At 41.5% G+C, this 20,099-nt stretch overlaps 1 protein-coding gene across 1 annotated transcript in view; it reads right to left on the minus strand.

Annotated features, from left to right (window-relative positions):
• Nucleotides 1–205: 205 nt before the first annotated feature.
• Nucleotides 206–20,099, minus strand: part of Efcab5 (EF-hand calcium binding domain 5) — a 121,133-nt gene continuing 101,239 nt past the window's right edge. The window contains exons 19-23 of the mRNA XM_048365494.1: nt 16,451–16,554; nt 13,489–13,742; nt 10,327–10,610; nt 9,290–9,386; nt 206–654 (exon numbers count right to left, since the gene is read on the minus strand). Coding sequence (XP_048221451.1) covers nt 476–654; nt 9,290–9,386; nt 10,327–10,610; nt 13,489–13,742; nt 16,451–16,554 — 918 coding nt within the window. The 3' untranslated portion in view covers nt 206–475. The remainder of the gene's footprint in view (nt 655–9,289; nt 9,387–10,326; nt 10,611–13,488; nt 13,743–16,450; nt 16,555–20,099) is intronic.

Below are 20,099 nucleotides of genomic sequence, written 5' to 3' on the forward strand. Positions count from 1 at the left end.
TCATGCTTTTCAAATTTGAGTGTTTTTGTCATGTAAAAAAATGCTGTTTTCTTTTTTCCATGAATCACAAAATCTTTGCAGGAGAATTCCTTTTCATTTGAAAGACTTCTAAGGAAAAGGAAGGAGAATGGAGTAAGGAGGGAAAATGGTGTTGGTATTCAGGTAAGTCATTGAAAAACTAAAAAAGCAATTGCAAGTCTGTTTCTTAAAATCTTTATTATTTGGTACTCTTTTAACATAAAGTTGCCATTTTCCCCCACCAAATACTCCCATCTTCCTTTACTTTGGACTTTCATGAAAGCAAACCATCCTATTCACCAAATCATTTCATGGCAGATAGCTTAAACTAAAAGAGAACTTTCAAAATATATTCTAGAACATACTTAAATATATTACTGGTTATGGTGACCTTAAGTGATTACTTTACATAAAATTTCTCCTTAGGTAAAGTATCCTAAATACAGTACCATGTCCATTAACTAGTCTCTGGAATTTCTGAATTTGTATGTTTTTCACCCCTGGAGGGCAAAGGAGGTATAATGCCATCATTTGCTTTTTCCTTCAGGTCTATGAGAACAAAACAGATGTGAATCCAGTGGTATAGGAGCTCAATGACAATATTACCAAATTCCCATACTTGGGTACGAGAATGACCTGCAGCAAGAAACAAATAAACAAAGTTAGTGTGGACAGTTTGGTGCTTTCATGATTACAGTAGTAAGTTCCAGCCTAGTGCTTGTGGTTCACGCTTGTAATTCTAGCTACTCAGAAGGCTGAGATCTGAGAATTGTGGTTCACAGCCAACCTGGCCAGGAAAGTCTATGAGACTCTTATCTCCAATTAACCAACAAAAAGCCAAAAGCGGAGCTGTGGCTCAAGTGGTACAGTGCTAGCCTTGAGAAAAGAAAACAAGAAAACTCAGAGACAGCACCCAAGCCCTAAGTACAAGCCCCAGGACCATATATTTACATAAAATATAAGATCCAACCTTATGACTTAATCTCATTAGATACACTTTTAGATCAAAACCATAGCAGAATTATGTAATTATAAGAAAGTAGGTCGGGGCTGGGGATATAGCCTAGTGGCAAGAGTGCCTGCCTCGTATACACGAGGCCCTAGGTTCGATTCCCCAGCACCACATATACGGAAAACGGCCAGAAGCGGCACTGTGGCTCAAGTGGCGGAGTGCTAGCCTTGAGCGGGAAGAAGCAGGGACGGTGCTCAGGCCCTGAGTCCAAGGCCCAGGACTGGTCAAAAAAAAAAAAAAAGAAAAGAAAGTAGGTCGACACATCTTGAATGTTCGTGTTAATGGACTAGTATACAGCAGTTAGTGGCTTTTCTAGAAAATTATAGATAAATCTCAAAAATATATTGGACCCAAAAAGTATGGTATATGGTGTAGATTATTATGTATATTTGGATACAAATTTCAGTTTTAAAACCTGGAAAATTCTATTATACTGTTATGAATTCTAAAGCCATAGTAAAGGGAATAAAGCATGCATGAAACAAATACATGCCAAATTGATAATATTATGTTATTATGGGACTATATAAGGGAACAGGAAAAGGTAGAAAGCTTTTTTTGTTTTGCGCCAATCCTGGGCTTGAACACAGGCCCTAGGCACTATCCCTGAGCATTCAAGGCTGGCACTCTACTACTTGAGACTCAGCTCTACTTCTGGCTTTTTGGTGGTTAATTGGAGATAAGAGTCTCAAGGAGGGCTGGGAATATGGCCTAGTGGCAAGAGAGCTTGCCTTCGTATACATGAAGCCCTAGGTTCGATTCCCCAGCACCACATATATAGAAAAAACGGCCAGAAGTGGCGCTGTGGCTCAAGTGGCAGAGTGCTAGCCTTGAGTGAAAGGAAGCCAGGGACAGTGCTCAGGCCTTGAGTTCAAGGCCCAGGACTGGCAAAAAAAAAAAGTCTCAAGGATTTTCTTGCCTAGGCTGACTTGGAACCTGGATTCTCAGATCTCTGCCTCCTGAGTCGCTAGGGTTATAGGGATAAGCCACCAGTACCTAGCTTGTAAATGTTGTTTGTTTGTTTGTTGTTGTTGTTGTTTTTGCCAGTCCTGGGGCTTGAACTCAGGACCCAAGCACTGTCCCTGGATTCTTTTTTGTTGTTGTTGTTGTTTTGTTTGTTTGTTTGTTTTTGCCAGTCCTAGGCCATGAACTCGGCCTAAGCACTGTCCCTGGCTTCGTTTTTGCTCAAGGCTAGCACTAGGCCACTTGAGCCACAGCGCCACTTCTGGCCATTTTCTGTATATGTGGTGCTGAGGAATCGAACCCAGGGCCTCATGTATACGAGGCAAGCACTCTTGCCACTAGGCCATATTCCCAGCCCTCCCTGGATTCTTTTTGCTCAAGGCTAGCACTCTACTACTTGAGCCACAGTGCCACTTCTGACTTTTTCTATATATGTGGTGCTGAGGAATCGAGCCCAGGGCTTCATGTATATGAAGCAAGCACTCTACCACTAGACCATATTCCCAGCCCTGTAAATGTTCTTATTATACTTTATTTTATTTTTATGTATTTCACCACAATTTATTAAAAGCCATAACACACACTCAACATCCTACATCCTGATCTATGTACTCAGTTCCACAGAAAACATCACTGGCTGGAAAGTAATGAGGGTTTGTCTATAAAACCAATTCTATTTGGGAGGACACCCGCATTGTGATCTCTCCTCAAGGCAGCTGGTACATTTTCCTTACAGTTTGGGCAACAACATACTAGTGGAAACTTCAATCTGGAACTGAGCAATCTGATGAATCTCAAGTGTGACAGAATCTGTTTTCCAACTAGGGTGACTTTTGTAGAAAAGAATGGTGCAGTTTCTAGCATTTACAGACCTAGGAGCCCCAGTTGTAGGCAGTAATAGCTTTATTTCTTTTAAAAAATGTCTGGGACTAATCAGGCATGGTGAGTAAGTTTTAACTATACAATCTACTAACAATCTATTAACAAATCTATTAAATATAAAATCTTATTAAGTCATAATTACCTACTAGATTTTATAAACAATGTGTTTTCTTGCTCTGTCTTCTGTCAACACAAAGAACAAGGTTCCCTGAGTTAGGTTTAGCCTGCTAGCAGTATTTCTATGACAAAAGCTACAATATTTCATAGGAAAGGCGCATAAAATGTGGGAAATATTCATAAGTAAGTCTCCATTTTTATTTGAAGCCAACTTAAAACATGTGAATGCAATTAATTTTCTAAGATTCTAACACAAAGGGACTGTGTTTCCTCATTCAATTGTGTATTCAATAACTGTTGGATTGAAATAACATTAAATTAAGGAATAATTTAATTTTGTTTTTCAAATACTAAAAGTTTGTCCAGTCTTTAGCTCAATAATATTAGTGACAATAATGAATGAAAAACAAAAACAGATGGGAGTCATAAGAACACATTAAAAATACATCATTCATCTCATTTTATGGGCAATACTAGAACAATCAAAATATATACTTAAAATATTAAGGGTACATTTGTCATAATTAATCCTTTTTACTAATTAGGTTTATGGAAACCTTACAAGGTAATGTTATAGGTTTCCAAAGATCATTTTGATTATCTTATGTTCCAGCATTATGAATCTAAATCACATAAAATTTCACCCTAGGAAAGGCCAGTCCTAACTGATTTCTTAACGATAACACAGTTCTGTGGCTACCCACGGCTTTATTCTGCCTTTCCAGAGTGCCTATTAGGAACTCTGTCCCAATAATACCACTGCCGTTGTTCTTAGCTAAGCCTCAACCAGCAGAGCCATTATTAATCTGTAGCCATTACTAAGCTAGCCACCATCTCCATGGTGACTCGAGGACCTGAGGATGAGGAGTGAGGTTGCTTTCTTTCATAAGCTCTTGTTGCTTGTTTCCTGTCTTATTGTTGCCAGGGACAAAAGCTCCAACAGTCTGGGAAGTGGTTCCTGCTCTCCTGTCCTTGACAAAGATGTTTGTGTCTATGAACGCTCTAATGACTGATTTCTCTAATGTAGCCTCCAGAGCTGTTGGGTTACCCTTTAATAGTTGACTGCTACTGCCCTCTTGTGGTGGACTGATGCCAGATATTTGCCTACTCGTTCAGATTTAGCAATTATTTCAGATATTCTGCTTTTATTTCTTTAGTAGCCACAAGAAATTATGCCTTTTTGGCTTTGGCCTATTAAATCCTATGTTAAATTATGCAAATATATCTAAGCTATTAAGATTTCTGGGCCAACCTTTGACTCTGCTCAGGAATCTATTTTTTAAACCCTTTACTAATGGTATTTTTGTGGGTTCTAGTTTAATCAAACTTTTAATTAAACAGGGAATTTATTGTGCTGGAAACATGAGACTATAAAAAGGATGTTTTAAAATTAAAACTTCAGTGTGGATCCATGCTTTAACACTGGATTAATTAAACCAAATCCTTAAGGAATTGTAGACAATTAGTAAAGATGGGCAAAGCAAAAAGAATGAGGTACTTAAGATTCACGTTCAAAGCTAATGTGCACCTCCTCTTTCCAATTGCCTACTAACCCGAATCAGCAGAGCTTCCTAAATACTCTTCTCTTTCATTAGTTCTTTCAGTTTCAGTACTTGTTTCTCTTGTGTCTCATTTCCTAAATCACTCTTAAGATTAAATCACTTAATGTTACTACCATGTACAAGGAGCTAATAGTCTGTTCAATAAGAGTACACAATTCACTAGGGTGGGGAGATCAGGAAAAGAAAAGAAGAACACCATTATTTTGCTCCTACTCCTGTCTCCCAGGACTCCAACAACCCTCTGTCCCCTTCTCTGTAACTGTAACACATCACTGTAACAAACAGAAGCATTAGAAGACAACTGCTAGGCAGGGAGTGGTGGCTTACATCTATAAACCTAGTTCCTCAGGATCTGAAATCTGAGTATTGTGGTTCAGAGACAGCCTGGGCAGAAAAGTCTGTGAGACTCTTACTTTCAATTAACCAGAAAAAAGCCAGAAGTGGAGGTGTGTTTCAAGTGGTAGGACACCAACCTTGAGCAGAAAATAGCAAGAAAGCAAGGTCCTAAATTCAAGCCCCAGTGCCAGCACAAAAGGAAGGAAGGAAGGAAGGGAGGGAGGGAAGGAGGGAGGGAGGGGAAGGAAGGAAGGAAGGAAGGAAGGAAGGAAGGAAGGAAGGAAGGAAGGAAGGAAAGAAAGAAAGAAAGAAAGAAAGAAAAGAAAAGAAAGAAAGAAAGAAAGAAAGAGGAGAAGTGGAGGAGGAGGGAGGAGGAGAAAAAGGAGGAGGAAGGGGGAAGAGGAGGAGGGGAAGGAGGAGGAAGAGGAAGAAGAGGAAGGAGAAGGAGGAGGAGGAGGAGGAAGGAGGAGGAGGAGGAGGGAGGAGGAGGAGGAGGAGGAAGAGGAGGAGGAGAAGGAGGAGGAGGAGGAGGAGGAGGAGGAGGAGGAGGAGGAGGAGGAGGAGGAGGAGGAGGAGGAGGAAGAGGAGGAGGAGTTCTTTAGGGGTTGGAAATATGGCCTAGTGGTAGAGTGTTTGCCTTGTATACATGAAGCTCTGGGTTCGATTCCCCAGCATCACATATATAGAAAATGGCCAGAAGTGGTGCTATGGCTCAAGTGGCAGAGTGTTAGCCTTGAGCAAAAGGAAGACAGGAATAGTGCTCAGGCCCTGAGGCAAGCTCCAGGGCTGGCCAATAAAACAAAAAACCAGTCTCTAGTCTCAGAAGTACATCTACTCACACATCTGAACCCACTTTATATGATCTTAAGCCAGTTCCTCCATTGGTGAACTAAATCCAGTGTAGTCGTCTAAATTCATTGTGAAAGAGAACACAGACTGAGGTCACCAGTACAACAAGCAGAAGCTGGAACTGCTTCAAGGCAAATATCTTGTTATTCAACAAGATCCCATCTCTTCAGCTTGAAAACATGGCTTCCGGAATTATCTCCAACATGTCATCTGGCTTTCTATAGGAGTATCCCATCAGAATCCAATTGCCTCTCCTATCTTAAATACAAAAGTTTGGTCTCAAAGTCTCCTGCTTGCTAGACTGATACTCTAACAGCAAGCCATATCTCTACTCCTGGGGCTTGAACTCAGGGCCTGACCTCTGACTGTCCCTAGCTTCTTTTTGCTCAAGGCTTGCACTCTACAGTGCTACTTTCAGCTTTTTCCATGTATGTGGTGCTGAGGAATCTAACCCAGGGCTTCATGTATACGAGGTGAGCACTTTACCACTAGGCCATATTCCTAGCCCCAACCTTGGCTTCTCTGTTTTGTCCTGCATGCCATGCCCACCCTCTCCATTGGTCCTCCTTCATCCCCCTGGGATCTGCCCTTCAACAGTCTTTTTTTCCTTTTCTTTCTACTATATATCAATGGAACAAAGGAAGTTTCCTCTTCTGAAAACTCTTCTTAAAGCTCTCCTTTAGAATATAAGGTAAGACACCACAGTAATCTTTGAGGCATTCCTCAACTCAGTTTCTCTGAGAGAGTGACACAGAAAGTCTTTGGACTGTGGCAGACCAGATACAGTTGAGTGAGAGAAGTCCAGGGTAAAACCAGGAGAAAACAGTGGAGTACAAGTATGTAAACTGAATACTGAGACCCTATGGGCTTCCCTCATTGGGTCCCTGAAACTTTGGAAAATAGGTTGTCTTCTCTCCAGGCCAAGGAACTAGAAGAATCTCTTTAGAAGAAGCTGACAGCCCAAGATGCAGAACCCAGAGATTTAGATGCTGGAGATCCACTTTTACTTCACTTTTAGTCTTTCTGCTCTTCCCCTGCTCATCCCGCCCCCTTTCTGGTGGTGGTATGGGGGACTAAAAGGCCTTAAGGCCTTCAGGGCCATGAGCTTGCTAGGTGGGTAGGTTCAGGGTCACATGAGCTATGTCCCATGCTCTTTTGTTCTTAGTTTGCTTTTTAGATAGGACCTTATGCTTTTGACTGGGCTAGCCTCAGACTGTATCATCCTTCTTCTGTCTCTTGAGTCACTTTTTTCTTCCCTGGTGATACTGGGGCTTGATCTCAGGACCCCTTGCTTGCTAGGCAATGCTCTATCACTTGAACCATGGTCAAGGTCTCTGGTTGTCATTCTTAAATATAAACTACCACTGGTTTCAAGACATCTAAGAAAAAAACCCTTTGAGACTCAGAGACCCACATACTAAAACATGAAGAAAGAAGAGAAATGAAGGGGTGAGCAAACTTCAAGAAATAATTACCATCAATACACTCAGAGAAGATGACATATGAGGAAGTAAATATTTAGAGAATAACAACACAGGAGTTCTTAGAAACTAAAACATGAAGAAAGGAAACAGGGCTGGGAATGCAGCTTGGTGCTAGAGTGCTTGCCTAGCATACATGAAGCCCTGGGTTCCATTCCTCAGCACCACATAAACAGAAAAAGCCGCAAGTGGCTCTGTGGCTCAAGTAGTAGCGTGCTATCCTTGAACAAAAGAAGATCAGGGACCGTGCTCAGGCCCTGAGTTCAAGCCCCAGGACTGGAGAGAAAAAGAAAAGAAAACCAACAATTAAAGACATATGGGTGAAAGAATTTCTCAGAAAATAGGCAAAGGGCAAAAAAGATGAAAAATAGGATAGAACAATTATTTTTCAATCAAACCTAGGCATGTTAAGAGTTCTACTAGACAAGAAAAAAATTATAAGATTTTTGAGACTGGAATTAGGAGAGCCAGATGGTGATTGGGAAGCCTGTGGGTTATTATATTGGCTTCTATAGAAGCTCATGTTCTGTTAGCTGCAGTTATAATTCATGCCACCTGAGGGCACTGTTGGAAAGCAGAAAGGATGGGGAGCGTGGATGCTCAGGAAGCAAGCTGCTCAGCAATCATCCAGGCTCCTTGAAAGTGTAGACTAGCAGAGAAATAGAATTTTGCATGTTTTCTGAGACAGAGGGGCAGTAGTGAGGTGGCAGCAGGATGTAGTGCTTATAAAAAAAATTGGAGGCAAAGCCTGAAGAGATTGCGTTGAAACACTGGTACAATGTCACAAAAGTGCCAAACCTCTCCTGGACCTGTGAAAGGCAGATAGCCAATGCCAATAAACACCAGAAAAATGGAGAATAAAGATCTGCTGTCAATATCTGCTCCTATTGACAGAGGGACTTGGACATTTGCCAGGCAAGGGTGGCTCATACCTGTAATCCTGTTCAGGAGGCTGAGATCTGAGGATCTCCCCCCTGGAAGCCAACCTAAGCAGATAAATCGGAGAGACTCCTTTCTCTGAATAATCAGAAAAAACAAATCTGCAACTGGAGGTGTGGCTCATGTGGTAGAATGCCAGCCATAAGCGAAAAAAAAAAAAAAAGCTGAGCAAGAACATGAGGCTTTGATGGGGCCAGGAATATGGCCTAGTGACAAGAGTGCTTGCCGCCTATACATGAAGCCCTAGGTTCGATTCCCCAGCACCACATACATAGAAAAACGACCAGAAGAGGCGCTGTGGCTCAAGTGGCCTAGTGCTAGCCTTGAGCAAAAAGAAGCCAGGGACAGTGCTCAGGCCCTGAGTCCAAGGCCCAGGACTGGCAAAAAAGAAAGAAAGAAAAAAAAAGAACATGAAACCTTGAGTTCATACTCCAATATGGGGGAAAGTTAAAAATGGATAACATTATTGTGACGGGATACATACAAGGAACCCTGACAGCAGGGTCTGGCTCTAGGTTGAGAAGTAGCAGGTTGGTGAGGACCAAAGTGAAACAGGGATTGAGAGAGGGTATAGACAAATTGGTCACATGTGGCAATGGCGAGGGTGCTTAAAGTCATATCATAGCAGGGGACTTCATGCATTCCCAAAAGGAAGAGGAAAAGCAGTTAGGTGGTACCGAGTCTAGGAGTACAGCAGGCTAGGAACACTGATGAAGATTTCTTCTAGATTTTAAGTACTCATTGATAATTCTTTTTCTCTCTTTTATTTTGTCAGTTGTGGGGCTTAAACTCAGTACCTGGGCAGTCCCTGAGCTCTTTTGTTCAATGTTAGTGCTCTACCACTTTGAACCACAGTGCCACTTCTGGTTTTCTAGTGGTTAATTGGAGATAAGAGTCTAGTGGATTTTCCTGCCTGGGCTGGCTTTGAACTGGGATCCTCAGATCTTAGCCTCCTGGGTAACTAGCATTATAGTTGTGAGCCACTGGCACTTGACTTATTTCTATTTTCTCCTAAAACTGAAATGAGCCATTTGCTTTGCTCTAATAAACATCTTTTACTTACAATTGTGTTTTATTGCTGTGGGTATAGATGTAAGTGGAAAGTTACTGTGCTTTAAATGGAAATTTACCTTTAATATATTCATCAATCGTCTGTGTAATGATTTCTTCATGGCTAGAAGTTGGATCAAAGGCACAAATTCTCTCAACTAAATATTGGTTAACATACTGTGAGCAAAGAACAAAAGAAAATGTATGGGATCATTAGCAAGTCAAATTAGAGTGCCCAATTCACCAGTTTACATAATTTCATTTATATAATTATATATATAACCCAGAGCTTGGGTGCTGTCCTTGTACTCTTTTGCTCAAGGCTAGCGTTCTGCCACTCTAAGCCACAGTGCCACTTCCAATTTTCTGGTAGTTAATTGGAGTCTCACAAACTTTTCTGCTGGGCTGGTTTTGAACCATACTCCTCAGATCTCAGCCTCCTGAATGACTAAGATTACAGGCATGAACCACCAGTGCCTGGTGTGAATATACAAAGGAGTAATAGAGGGAATGAATGCTATTAAAGTGTATCATAATTGTGTACAGTAATATCACAACAAAACACTCACATTGAACTATTAGTATGCACTTATAAAATGTGAGGGAAAATAATCTATGGTTTTATAAGAGAGGTGATGGCTACCTTTGGAGTTTGTGGGCTGGGGTATGGGGGTTTCTGGGAAAAGGGTATGGAAGAGGGCTTTGGGGATGTCAATATTCATTTCTTTTGTGCTAATACTGGGATCTGAACTCAGGGCCTGGGCACTGTCCCTTAGCTCTTTCCCTCAAGGCTAGTGCTCTACCACTAGAGACAAAGCTCCACTTCTAGCTTTTTCATGGTTAATTGGAGATCAGAGCCTCATGGACTTTCTGACTAGGCTGGCTTTGAATTCTCAGTGCTCAGCCTCTTAAGTGGCTGGGATTACAAGCATGATGCACCAGTATCCACCTAATGTTCTTTTTCTTGATCTAGATATGAAGAGACAATGTCTTCATTATGTGAAGAGTCTTGCATTTGTACATATGTAGGTTGTGCTGTTATGATTTGCATACCTGAATTTATGTAGATTACCATTTAATAAAAAGAATAATTTAGAAAAGAAAAAAAAACACATACCAATTTACAGATATCCCACTCTGCAAAGTCCTGTGACAATTCCAACTCTGGATGAAAGAATAAGATCACTCCTCTCAGGATGTCTTGTACTATGTCTACCCAGGTGTCCCACATATGGGACTTGTCCTGAGGAAGGGTGAACTCTGGCTGAGAGCCATGATCATAGAGCATCAGCGACACAAAGTTCATGGAACTGATTTGTTGCAGGCAATGCTGCAACTCCTGCAGCATGATCCGGAAGAACAGAATTCCTGCCCGCTGTACTTCCCCTAAGCTTTCCATCTCTGGAATAACAGAATGACATCTCACATTACCGTTCATTTGCATACATTACTTTTCAGAGGATTCTGAACCTAGTATAACACACATTATTACATTTTAGGCAAAAAAAATTGTTTTCGAACAAACTTAACTTCTCTTGATGTGAAAGCCAGAGAGAAATAGAATTACACCTGATGCTGCTCTTAGGAAGAAGACATTGAGAAAAGACAAAAACTTGAGTTCTTATTTTATGCATTTATGTATTTATTTTGTGTGCTGGTGCTGGTGCTTGAATTATTCAGGGCCATGGCTCTCACTTGGCATTTTCTGTTTTGTTTTGTTTTTTGCCAGTGCTGGGTCTTGGACTCAGGGCCTGAGCACTGTCCCTGGCTTCTTTTTGCTCAAGGCTAGCACTCTACCACTTGAGCCACAGTGCCACTTCTGGCTTTTCCTATATATATGGTGCTGAGGAATTGAACCCAGGGCTTCATGTATACGAGGCAAGCATTCTACCACTAGGCCATATTCCCAGCCCTTACTTGGCATTTTCACTGAAGGCTCGAGTGCTACCATTTGAGCCATATTTCCACTTGCAAGGACTTGGGTAGCAGAATTAGGACTTAGTTTGAATCTATTCTCTTACCTTTATGAATTCTATTGTCTCTTTGAATATCATTTTCCTCTTGGTTAGAATGGGGCTAATCCCTACTTCCGTGGATGGCTGTGAGAATCTAATTGGCTATCATATGCAACAATGCTTAGTCTCAAAACATTCGTAAATGAGCATTTTCTTTATTTTTTTCACTTATCTCTTTATACTCTCTCTCTTCTCTCTCCTCTCCTCCTCTCTCTCTCTCTCTCTCTCTCGTACTGGGGCTGGGGCCTGGGTGGTATCCCTTAGCTTTTTTGCTCAAGGCTAGTGCTTTACCACTTGAGCCACAACTCCACTTCTGGATTTTTGGTGGTTAATTGGAGATAAGCATCTCAGAGACTTTCCTGCCTGCATTGTCTTTCTTTTTTTCTTTTTCTTTTTCTTTTTTTTTTTGGCCAGTCCTGGGCCTTGGACTCAGGGCCTGAGCACTGTCCCTGGCTTCTTTTTGCTCAAGGCTAGCACTCTGCCACTTGAGCCACAGCGCCACTTCTGGCCATTTTCTGTATATGTGGTGCTGGGGAATTGAACCCAGGGCCTCATGTATACAAGGCAAGCTCTCTTGCCACTAGGCCATATCCCCAGCCCGCCTGCATTGTCTTTGAACCATGATCTTCAGATCTCAGCTTCCTAAGTAGCTAGGATTACAGTGGCCACCAGTGTCCAGCTTGCTTGCTTTTTGCTGAAATGAAGTCTTTCTATGTTGATCAGGCTGGTCTTGAACTCATAGGCCAAATATTCTTCCTGCTTTAGTTTCCCCAAATAGCTGTGACTACAGGCTGGTACCACCGTATTGTTTTCTTCTTTCTTCTTATCTCATTTTATATAATGGCTAGGAATTTTGCTACTTAATCCCATACATGCTCCTGTAATTCACTTCATTCTAGTTAAGGGTTTCCATGTGTTCTTCCAACCCCACTCTCTTAAGTTGGTATTGTGCTAAGAGTAGCCTAGGGGATGTGAAGTTTCAGAAACTGGGGTTTATTTGGTCTTGGCTCTGCTGTTAGCTTGCTCTTGAGTCTTGGATATGGCTCTGTGGCCTAAAGCTTTTTCTATAAAAAGCAATGTTCTGATTGCTTATTGCTATGTAATATTGTGGCAAAAGCATCCAAGCCTGGCTTTCAAATTCAGCTTTCACCACTTCTTCCTTTCTCTCTTTGAACTTCACTTTCTTCACCTGTCAAAGGTCATTTGAAAAGATGTACTGAAAGTGCAGGAGGTTGTGGCTCAGGTGCAGGGCACCTGCTAATGAACCGAACTATTAAGATACAAAGTGCAAGGCCTGGTCTCAAAAAAAAAAAAGTGTCAGAGATAGAGTTTGGGGAAAAAAAGGTGCTTGACACCGGGGCTGGGAATATGGCCTAGTGGCAAGAGTGCTTGCCTTGTATACATGAGGCCCTGGGTTCGATTCCTCAGCACCACATATACAGAAAATGGCCAGAAGTGGCGCTGTGGCTCACGTGGCAGAGTGCTAGCCTTGAGCAAAAAAAGAAGCCAGGGACAGTGCTCAGGCCCTGAGTTCACAGCCTAGGACTGGCCAAAAAAAAAGTTGCTTGACACATGATGGGAATTTACTAATGCTAGTTCTGGTGTGTGTGTGTGTGTGTGTGTGTGTGTGTGTGTGCACATGCTCACTGATACTGGGATTTGACCTCATGGCCAGAACACTTTTGTAGTCAAGGCTAGTGCTCTACCATTTGAGCTACAGCTTCACTCTGGCTTGATTTTGCTTGATTTTGCCTGTTAATTGAAGAGAAGAATCTCATGGACTTTCCTGCCCAGGCTGGCTTTGACCTGCAATCCTGAGATCACAGCCTTCTGAGTATCTAAGATTATAGGCATGAGTTAATGGTACCCAGCCTAATGCTAATTCTATCTTGCCTTTATGAGTTCTTCCAGTTCTAAAACAATATGACTCTAACCAAGATAAAGTGATTCCCTGCACTTTGCCATAGTTTACAGACCATACTCATCAGGTTAGAACTGCATAATAAATTTCCTTTCACATAGAAAGATCTATATACAGAAAGAATGCATTCCACCAAATGTATCTTTTTAGGTGCTGGAAGCATGGCTACAGGAGTAGAGTGCTTGCTTAGCAATGACAAGACCCACCCCCCCCCCCCGCCCCCGCCAAGTTTCAAACCCCAGTACTGCCAAAAAAAGTAAGCACATCCCTCATCTCAGTCTCTCTGATTTCTCTGGAAACCTATGAAACCCATGAATACAGACTGTCACCCCATTCACAGTACCTAAGATGAGGTTTTTCTGTGTATCGCCAGTTAATTCATCTAGTAGTTCATAGCAGGCAATTTGGATCATCTTTGTCATTTTCTGTAGATCTTTATATTCTTGAAAAAATATCATCCTCATCTTGCCGATATTAACATCAAGGATTCCTAGAGCCTCTCCTGTTTTGTCACGAAGTGGAATTACTATGTGAGTTTCTCCACAGGCAGAGGCCAATATAACTTCTGAACTATCTGTACACTTAAAGAGGAAATCTCTGAAACCAAACCCAAATAAACATCAGGGTATTAAACATCAGGCTGATCACAACATCCCACCCAAACGTGTCAAATTGTTCTCTCTCTTGGGTCCACCTCAGCCCACCAGTCCATACATTGCTACTTCATTTGCATGGAACACTACACCCCTTGATTTCCAATGCTTCTCTCCCTTGGCTGGGCTTAGCTGGGTCAAGCTTTCTTTGCTCTTTTTTTTAAAAAAATAATAATTATTTATTGTCAAAGTGATGTACAGAGGGGTTACAGTTTCATATGTAAGGCCATGGGTACATTTCTTGTACTATTTGTTACCGCCTCTCGCCCCCCTCCCCCTCCCCGTCCCCTTCCCCCCTTGAGTTGTTCAGTTGGTTTACACCAAATAGTTTTGTATGTATTGCTTTTGGAGTCATTTGTCTTTTTATCCTTTGTCTCTCAATTTTGATATTTCCTTTCACTTCCCTAGTTCTAATACCAGTATATACAGTATCCAGGGTAAAAGGGATACAAGAGGATCATCAACAAAAGAAGCTACAGTTTCACATGGCATGTTGAAAGTAATTAACACTCATTTCCATAAAATGGAGTTCATTTCACTTAGCATCAGCTTATGTGTTAATAAAGGCATAGCTATTGAGCTCTTGTGATCCTCTGCTGTGACTAGCCTAAACCTGTGCTAATTATTCCCTGTGAGGGAAACCATAGAGTCCATGTTTCTTTGGGTCTGGCTCACTTCACTTAGTACAATTTTTTCCAAGTTCTTCCATTTTCTTATGAATGGGACAATGTCATTCTTTCTGATAGAGGCATAAAATTCCATTGTGTATATGTACCACGTTTTCCCAATCCATGGATCTACTGAGGGGCATCTGGGTTGGTTCCATATTTTAGCTATGACTAATTGTGCTGCGATGAACATTGTTGTGCTGGTGGCTTTAGTGTGTTCTTGTTTGTAATCTTTTGGGCAAAGTGGGCCTGCTGGGTCATAGGGGAGCTCTATGTTTAGCCTTCTGAGGAATCTCCATACCGCTTTCCAGAGTGGCTGAACAAGTTTACATTCCTACCAACAATGAAGTAGGGTTCCCTTCTGGTCATATCCCCTCCAACATTTGTTATTGTTAGTTTCCTTGATAATGGACATTCTTACAATAGCCTCCTCAACAAGTGGGCTAAAGACTTAAAAAGAGACTTCTCTGATGAGGAAATGAGAATGGCCAAGGGACATATGAAAAAGTGCTCTACATCACTGGCCATAAAAGAAATGCAAACCAAAACAACATTGAGATTCTACCTCACCCCAGTAAGAATGTCCATTATCAAGAAATCTGCTCTTCTTTTGTGTGTGCTGGTCCTTGGACTTGAACTCAAGGCCTGGGCACTGTCCCTGGGCTTCTTTTGCTCAAGGCCAGAGCTTTATCACTTCAGCCACAGCTCTACTTCTGGCTTTTTTTTAGTAGTTTAGTGGAGATAAGAGCCTCATAGGTTTTCCTGTCTGGGCTGGCTTTGAATCTGAAATCTCAGGTTTCAATCTTCCAAATACAGGTATGAGCAACCAGTACCTGCCTCTTTCTCTGTCCTTTCCTGACTACCCACTCTAAAGTCATAGAATCCAAATCTCTTTGCATTATAAGGCTCTGCTTCATTGTCTCTACCATATACTTATATGGAGGTCAGTGTAGTATTGGTGTTTTGTTTGTACGCATTGGTTGAATGTTAGAATGAATGACTGATGTTTGTGTTTGGTTAGGTTCCCTAGAAGCATACCCTGAGGCAAAGATGTGAATAATTAGTGGAGGGAGTGCTCTCTGGAGATACCTGTGAGAGACAGAGGCAAACAGTGTAGGGAACAAAAGAAGACAAGTACAAATGTAATTTCAGTCTAGTCCCAGCTTCATCCCAAGAGGGAGATCACAGAGGTCAATTGTACCAAAAAATAAATGAAATCTGCCCTACCTCGAGGCAAGGGAGAGCCTCTTGTATGCTAGCACTAGTTAGTCATTTGTTCTATGATGCTTTGGGTGTTGGTAGTGATTTGGGGTGGTAGAATAGTATTGAGATAACTCTTAGGTACCTACTTTGGAGGGGACCCATCACTTAAAGGCACTCCAGAGACAGTGTGAGGGGTTGCTACCCGCAGCAGTACCTACAGCAGCCAACAAAAAAGGCATACTGAGGATCTGGGCAGAGTATCCCTAGTTAGAATTGTCTGTATTCTGTTTTTCTAGTTTTATAATATATGAGTTACTAAAACTCACAGGATTAGCCAGGTGCTGGTGGCTCATGTCTATAATCCTAGCTACTTCAGAGGCTGAGTTCTGAGGATCGAGATTCAAAGCCAGTCTGGGGAGGAAAGTCGGTGAGATTCTTACCTCCACTAAACTACCATGAAAACTGGAGGTAGAGCTGTGGCTCAAGTAGTAGAGTGCTAGCCTTGAGCAAAAAAGCTCAGGGGCAATTCCCAGGCCCTGAGTTCAAGCCCCAGGACTAGCAAAAATGGAAACAAAATCTTATAGGATGCAAGAAAAGTGACTTTTTCTGTATGTTAATTTAAAAATAGTAAGATTTTTAGACCAAATACCTCAGTGTATAGTTAGTGAAGAATTAGTATATTAGTAAGACACAGTATACTAATAACAGTTATGCTTTCTAGGTCTGTCTCACCCCAGGGGAATGTGTTCTGGAAGTCAGGTGAAACAAACACGTCTCATACCTGAAGATGCAGGACTTCCTGGAGACGGTAGGGGGGCTTGTGTGGATTTCTGTTAGACCCTTGTATGGTACAACCATCATATTGCGTAAAACATAGTCTGACTCCTGTAGAGAAGAGAGGATTTCTTTAGACAGGAGTAGTCAGACACCATATTCTTGTTGAAGCTTTTTAGGACAGAGGGAAAAAAACTAAGTTTGGATGTCCTTTAGCTTTAAGAACAGTGACATTGTATGTATTCAGGAACAAGATATTCCATAGGAAAACATTTTCGAGAGAATATGATTTTAATAAACAAACATAGTTAAAAATAATTGTGATAAAACTGGGCATCAATTGCATTTCTGATGTTAAAAGTGCATTGAAAGCTGGGCATGGTAGATCTCCCATGTAATTCTAGCTGTTTGCGAAATGGAGCTTGGGAGGATCATGGATTAAGGCCACTCCAACCAAAAAGTCCACAAGACTCCACCTCAATGGAAGAACCTAGGCATGGTGGCATGTGCCAATTATCTTAGTTATGGGCCAGGCGCTGGTGGCTCAAGCCTATAATCCTAGCCACTCAGGAAGCTGAGATCTGAGGACTGAGGTTCAAAGCCACCCCAGACAGGAAAGTTCATGAACTTCTTCTCTCAAATTAACAACCAGAAAACCAGAATTGGCGCTCTGGCTCAAGTGGCAGAGTGCTAGCCTTGAGCTGAAGAGCTCAGGGACAGAGCCCATGCCCAGAGTTCAAGCCCCATGACTGACAAAACAACAACAACAACAACAACAAACAAACAAATTATCTCAGTTTTGGTAATGCCTAAAATAGATGTACCTTGGTTCAGGCCCAGCAAAAAGTAGACATTTTCTTCAAACCATTGCAAAAAGGAGCTGGAGGTATAGCTCAGGGATAAAGCACCTGCCTAGCAAGCAAGAAGCTGAGTTCAAACCTCTATACTTGGGGGGGGAGGGGAGTAAGAAAAGTGCATTGTAGAATGTTTCGAAAATATAGAAATGGGCCGGGAATATTGCCTAGTGGCAAGAGTGTTTGCCTCAATTACATGAAGCCCTGGGTTAGATTTCCAAGCACCACATATATAGAAAATGGCCAGAAGTGGCACTGTGGCTCAAGTGGCAGAGTGCTAGCCTTGAGTGAAAGGAAGCCAGGGACAGTGCTCAGGCCCTGAGTCCAAGGCCCAGGACTGGCAAAAAAAAAAAAAAACAAGATTGAGTCTAAAATATATATATATATATATATATATATATATATATATATATATATATATAAAAAAGCCCATATAAACAAATAAATATAGTTTCCAGTGAGGTCTCTGTCCCCATCACTGCACCAAACTGTTCTTTAGTTAATGTATAAAATAATAATTCATTATGACGTATATAATGTGCTTTGATCACACCAAAACTTTTCTAGTCAGAGTTATATTATGTTCTTTCATTTTCAACCTCATTAGTTAATACCCAGCCCTCATCATCTGCTTCCTGGTAACATTTCAGGGAACAATTCATTTCTTTTTCTTTTTCTTTTCTTTTTTTCCCAGTCCTGGGGCTTGAACCCAGGGTCTGGGCACTGTCACTGGCTTCTTCTTGCTCAAGGCTAGCACTCTACCACTTGAGCCATAGCACCACTTCTGGCCTTTTCTATATATGTGGTGCTGAGGAATCGAACCCAGGGCTTCAAGCACTCTACCACTAGGCCATATTCCCAGCCCTGGGACAATTAATTTCTTGATATAGTTTTCTCTGCTTGAATATTGGATACCACTCTCTTGTAGCTCTCCCCCTACCCTACTAAGTATTTCTCATTCTCCTTGTATCCCCACTCTTCTGTGTGTGTACACACCAGTACCAGAACACAGGGCCTCACTTGGCTTTTTTTCACTCAAGGCTGGCACTCTACCACTTGAGACACACATCTACTTCCAAATTTTTGGTAGTTAATTAAGAGTTAAGAGACTTATAGACTTTCTTGCCAGGGATGGCTTTGAACCATGATCCTCAGATCTCAGCCACCTGACTTACTAGGATTATCAGCGTGAGCTACTAGTGCTTGGCTCTGCTTGAATCTTCTTTGTCTCTTTCACCTCTAAGAAGTTTTCAATCTGTAAGTCATAACCTAAATATAGGTTGTAACAAAATCTTCATGAATCTTGTTCAATATTTTTTTTGTTTTAGCAGAGATGAAATTAATTAAAGAAAACAATACTAAGCAGGGCTTTGGTGGCTCATGCTTGTAATTGTGGCTATTCAAGAGGCTGAGATCTGAGGATCAAGTTTTAAAGCCAGCCAGGGGAGGAAAATATATGAGACTACAAAAAAAAAAAAAGCCAGAAGTAGAGCTGTGGTTCAGGTGGTAGAGTGCTAGCCTTGAGCAAAAGAAGCTCAGGGACAGTGCCCAGACGCTGGGTTCAAGCCCCAAGACTGGCAATAATGCCTCAGGTCGGCATTAAAAAAAAAAGCAGTATTAATACATTCTATAAACCAGTGCTGGTGGCTCACACCTATTAATCCTAGCTACTCTAGAAGCTGAGATCTGAGGATCTCCGTTCAATGCCAGCCCAGGCAGAAAAGTCTATGAGACTCTTACCTGCAATTAACCACCAGAAAACCAGAAGTGGAGCTATGGCTGTAAGTGGTAGAGTGCTAGCCTTGAGTGAAAGAGCTCAGAAACAGCCCCCAGTCCCTGAGTTCAAACAATGACAAAAAATACATTCTATACAATATTATACTTTATAGCAAAAACAAATTTAACTAGGAAAAGTACAGTGTATTTTTTATATGTTCTTAAAAAAAAGTAACTATTAGAATCAAAGAGAAAATATAACTAGAGGATCCACGGCTGCCATATGCTGAATCTTGCTTTGTAAAGTGAAATGTTCTCTTGTCTCCATGATCTCAAATGTGCTACGGACCTCTTTAAATGAAGAAGTGTTTCATCATTATACTTGATATCTTAGTCTGGTATATGTTGTACCAAAACAGAATACCATACACTGGGTAATTTATAAAAATAAATTTCTCTTTCAAAAAGTTCTGGGAACCGAGAAGTGTAATGTCATGGGGCTGGCACCTGACAAAGACCTTCTGGTTACATCAGCTCATAGTGGAAGATGAAAAGGAGGAAGGGAATTGGGGTCAAACTTGTGACTTCAGCCCTTTCATGCTCTGCATTAATCCATTTATGAGAGCGAAGCCTCACCATCTCCTATTAGATACCACCTTCCTGTATTGCTGCATTGAAGATTAAGTTTCTAATACATGTTATTTATTTCTGCCAGTCCTGGGGCTTGGACTCAGGGCCTAAACACTGTCCCTGGCTTCTTTTGCTAAAGGCTAGCACTCTACCACTTGAGCCACAGTGCCACTTCTGGCTTTTTTTGATTATGTGGTGCTGAGGAATTGAACCCAGGGTTTCATGCATGCAAGTCAAGCACTCTACTGCTAAGCTATATTCCCAGCCCATATTTTGTGGTTTTTAATTAATTAATTAATTAATTGTCAAAATAATGTACAGAGGGGTTACAGTTTGATACGTAAGGCAGAGAGTACATTTCTTTTTTCTTTTCTTTTTCTTGTTTTGGCCAGTCCTGGGGGCTTGGGACTCAGGGCTTGAGCATTGTCTCTGGCTTTTTTTTGCTCAAGGCTTGCA

This window comes from Perognathus longimembris, chromosome 17, assembly GCF_023159225.1.
Source record: "Perognathus longimembris pacificus isolate PPM17 chromosome 17, ASM2315922v1, whole genome shotgun sequence".
NCBI lineage: Eukaryota > Metazoa > Chordata > Mammalia > Rodentia > Heteromyidae > Perognathus > Perognathus longimembris.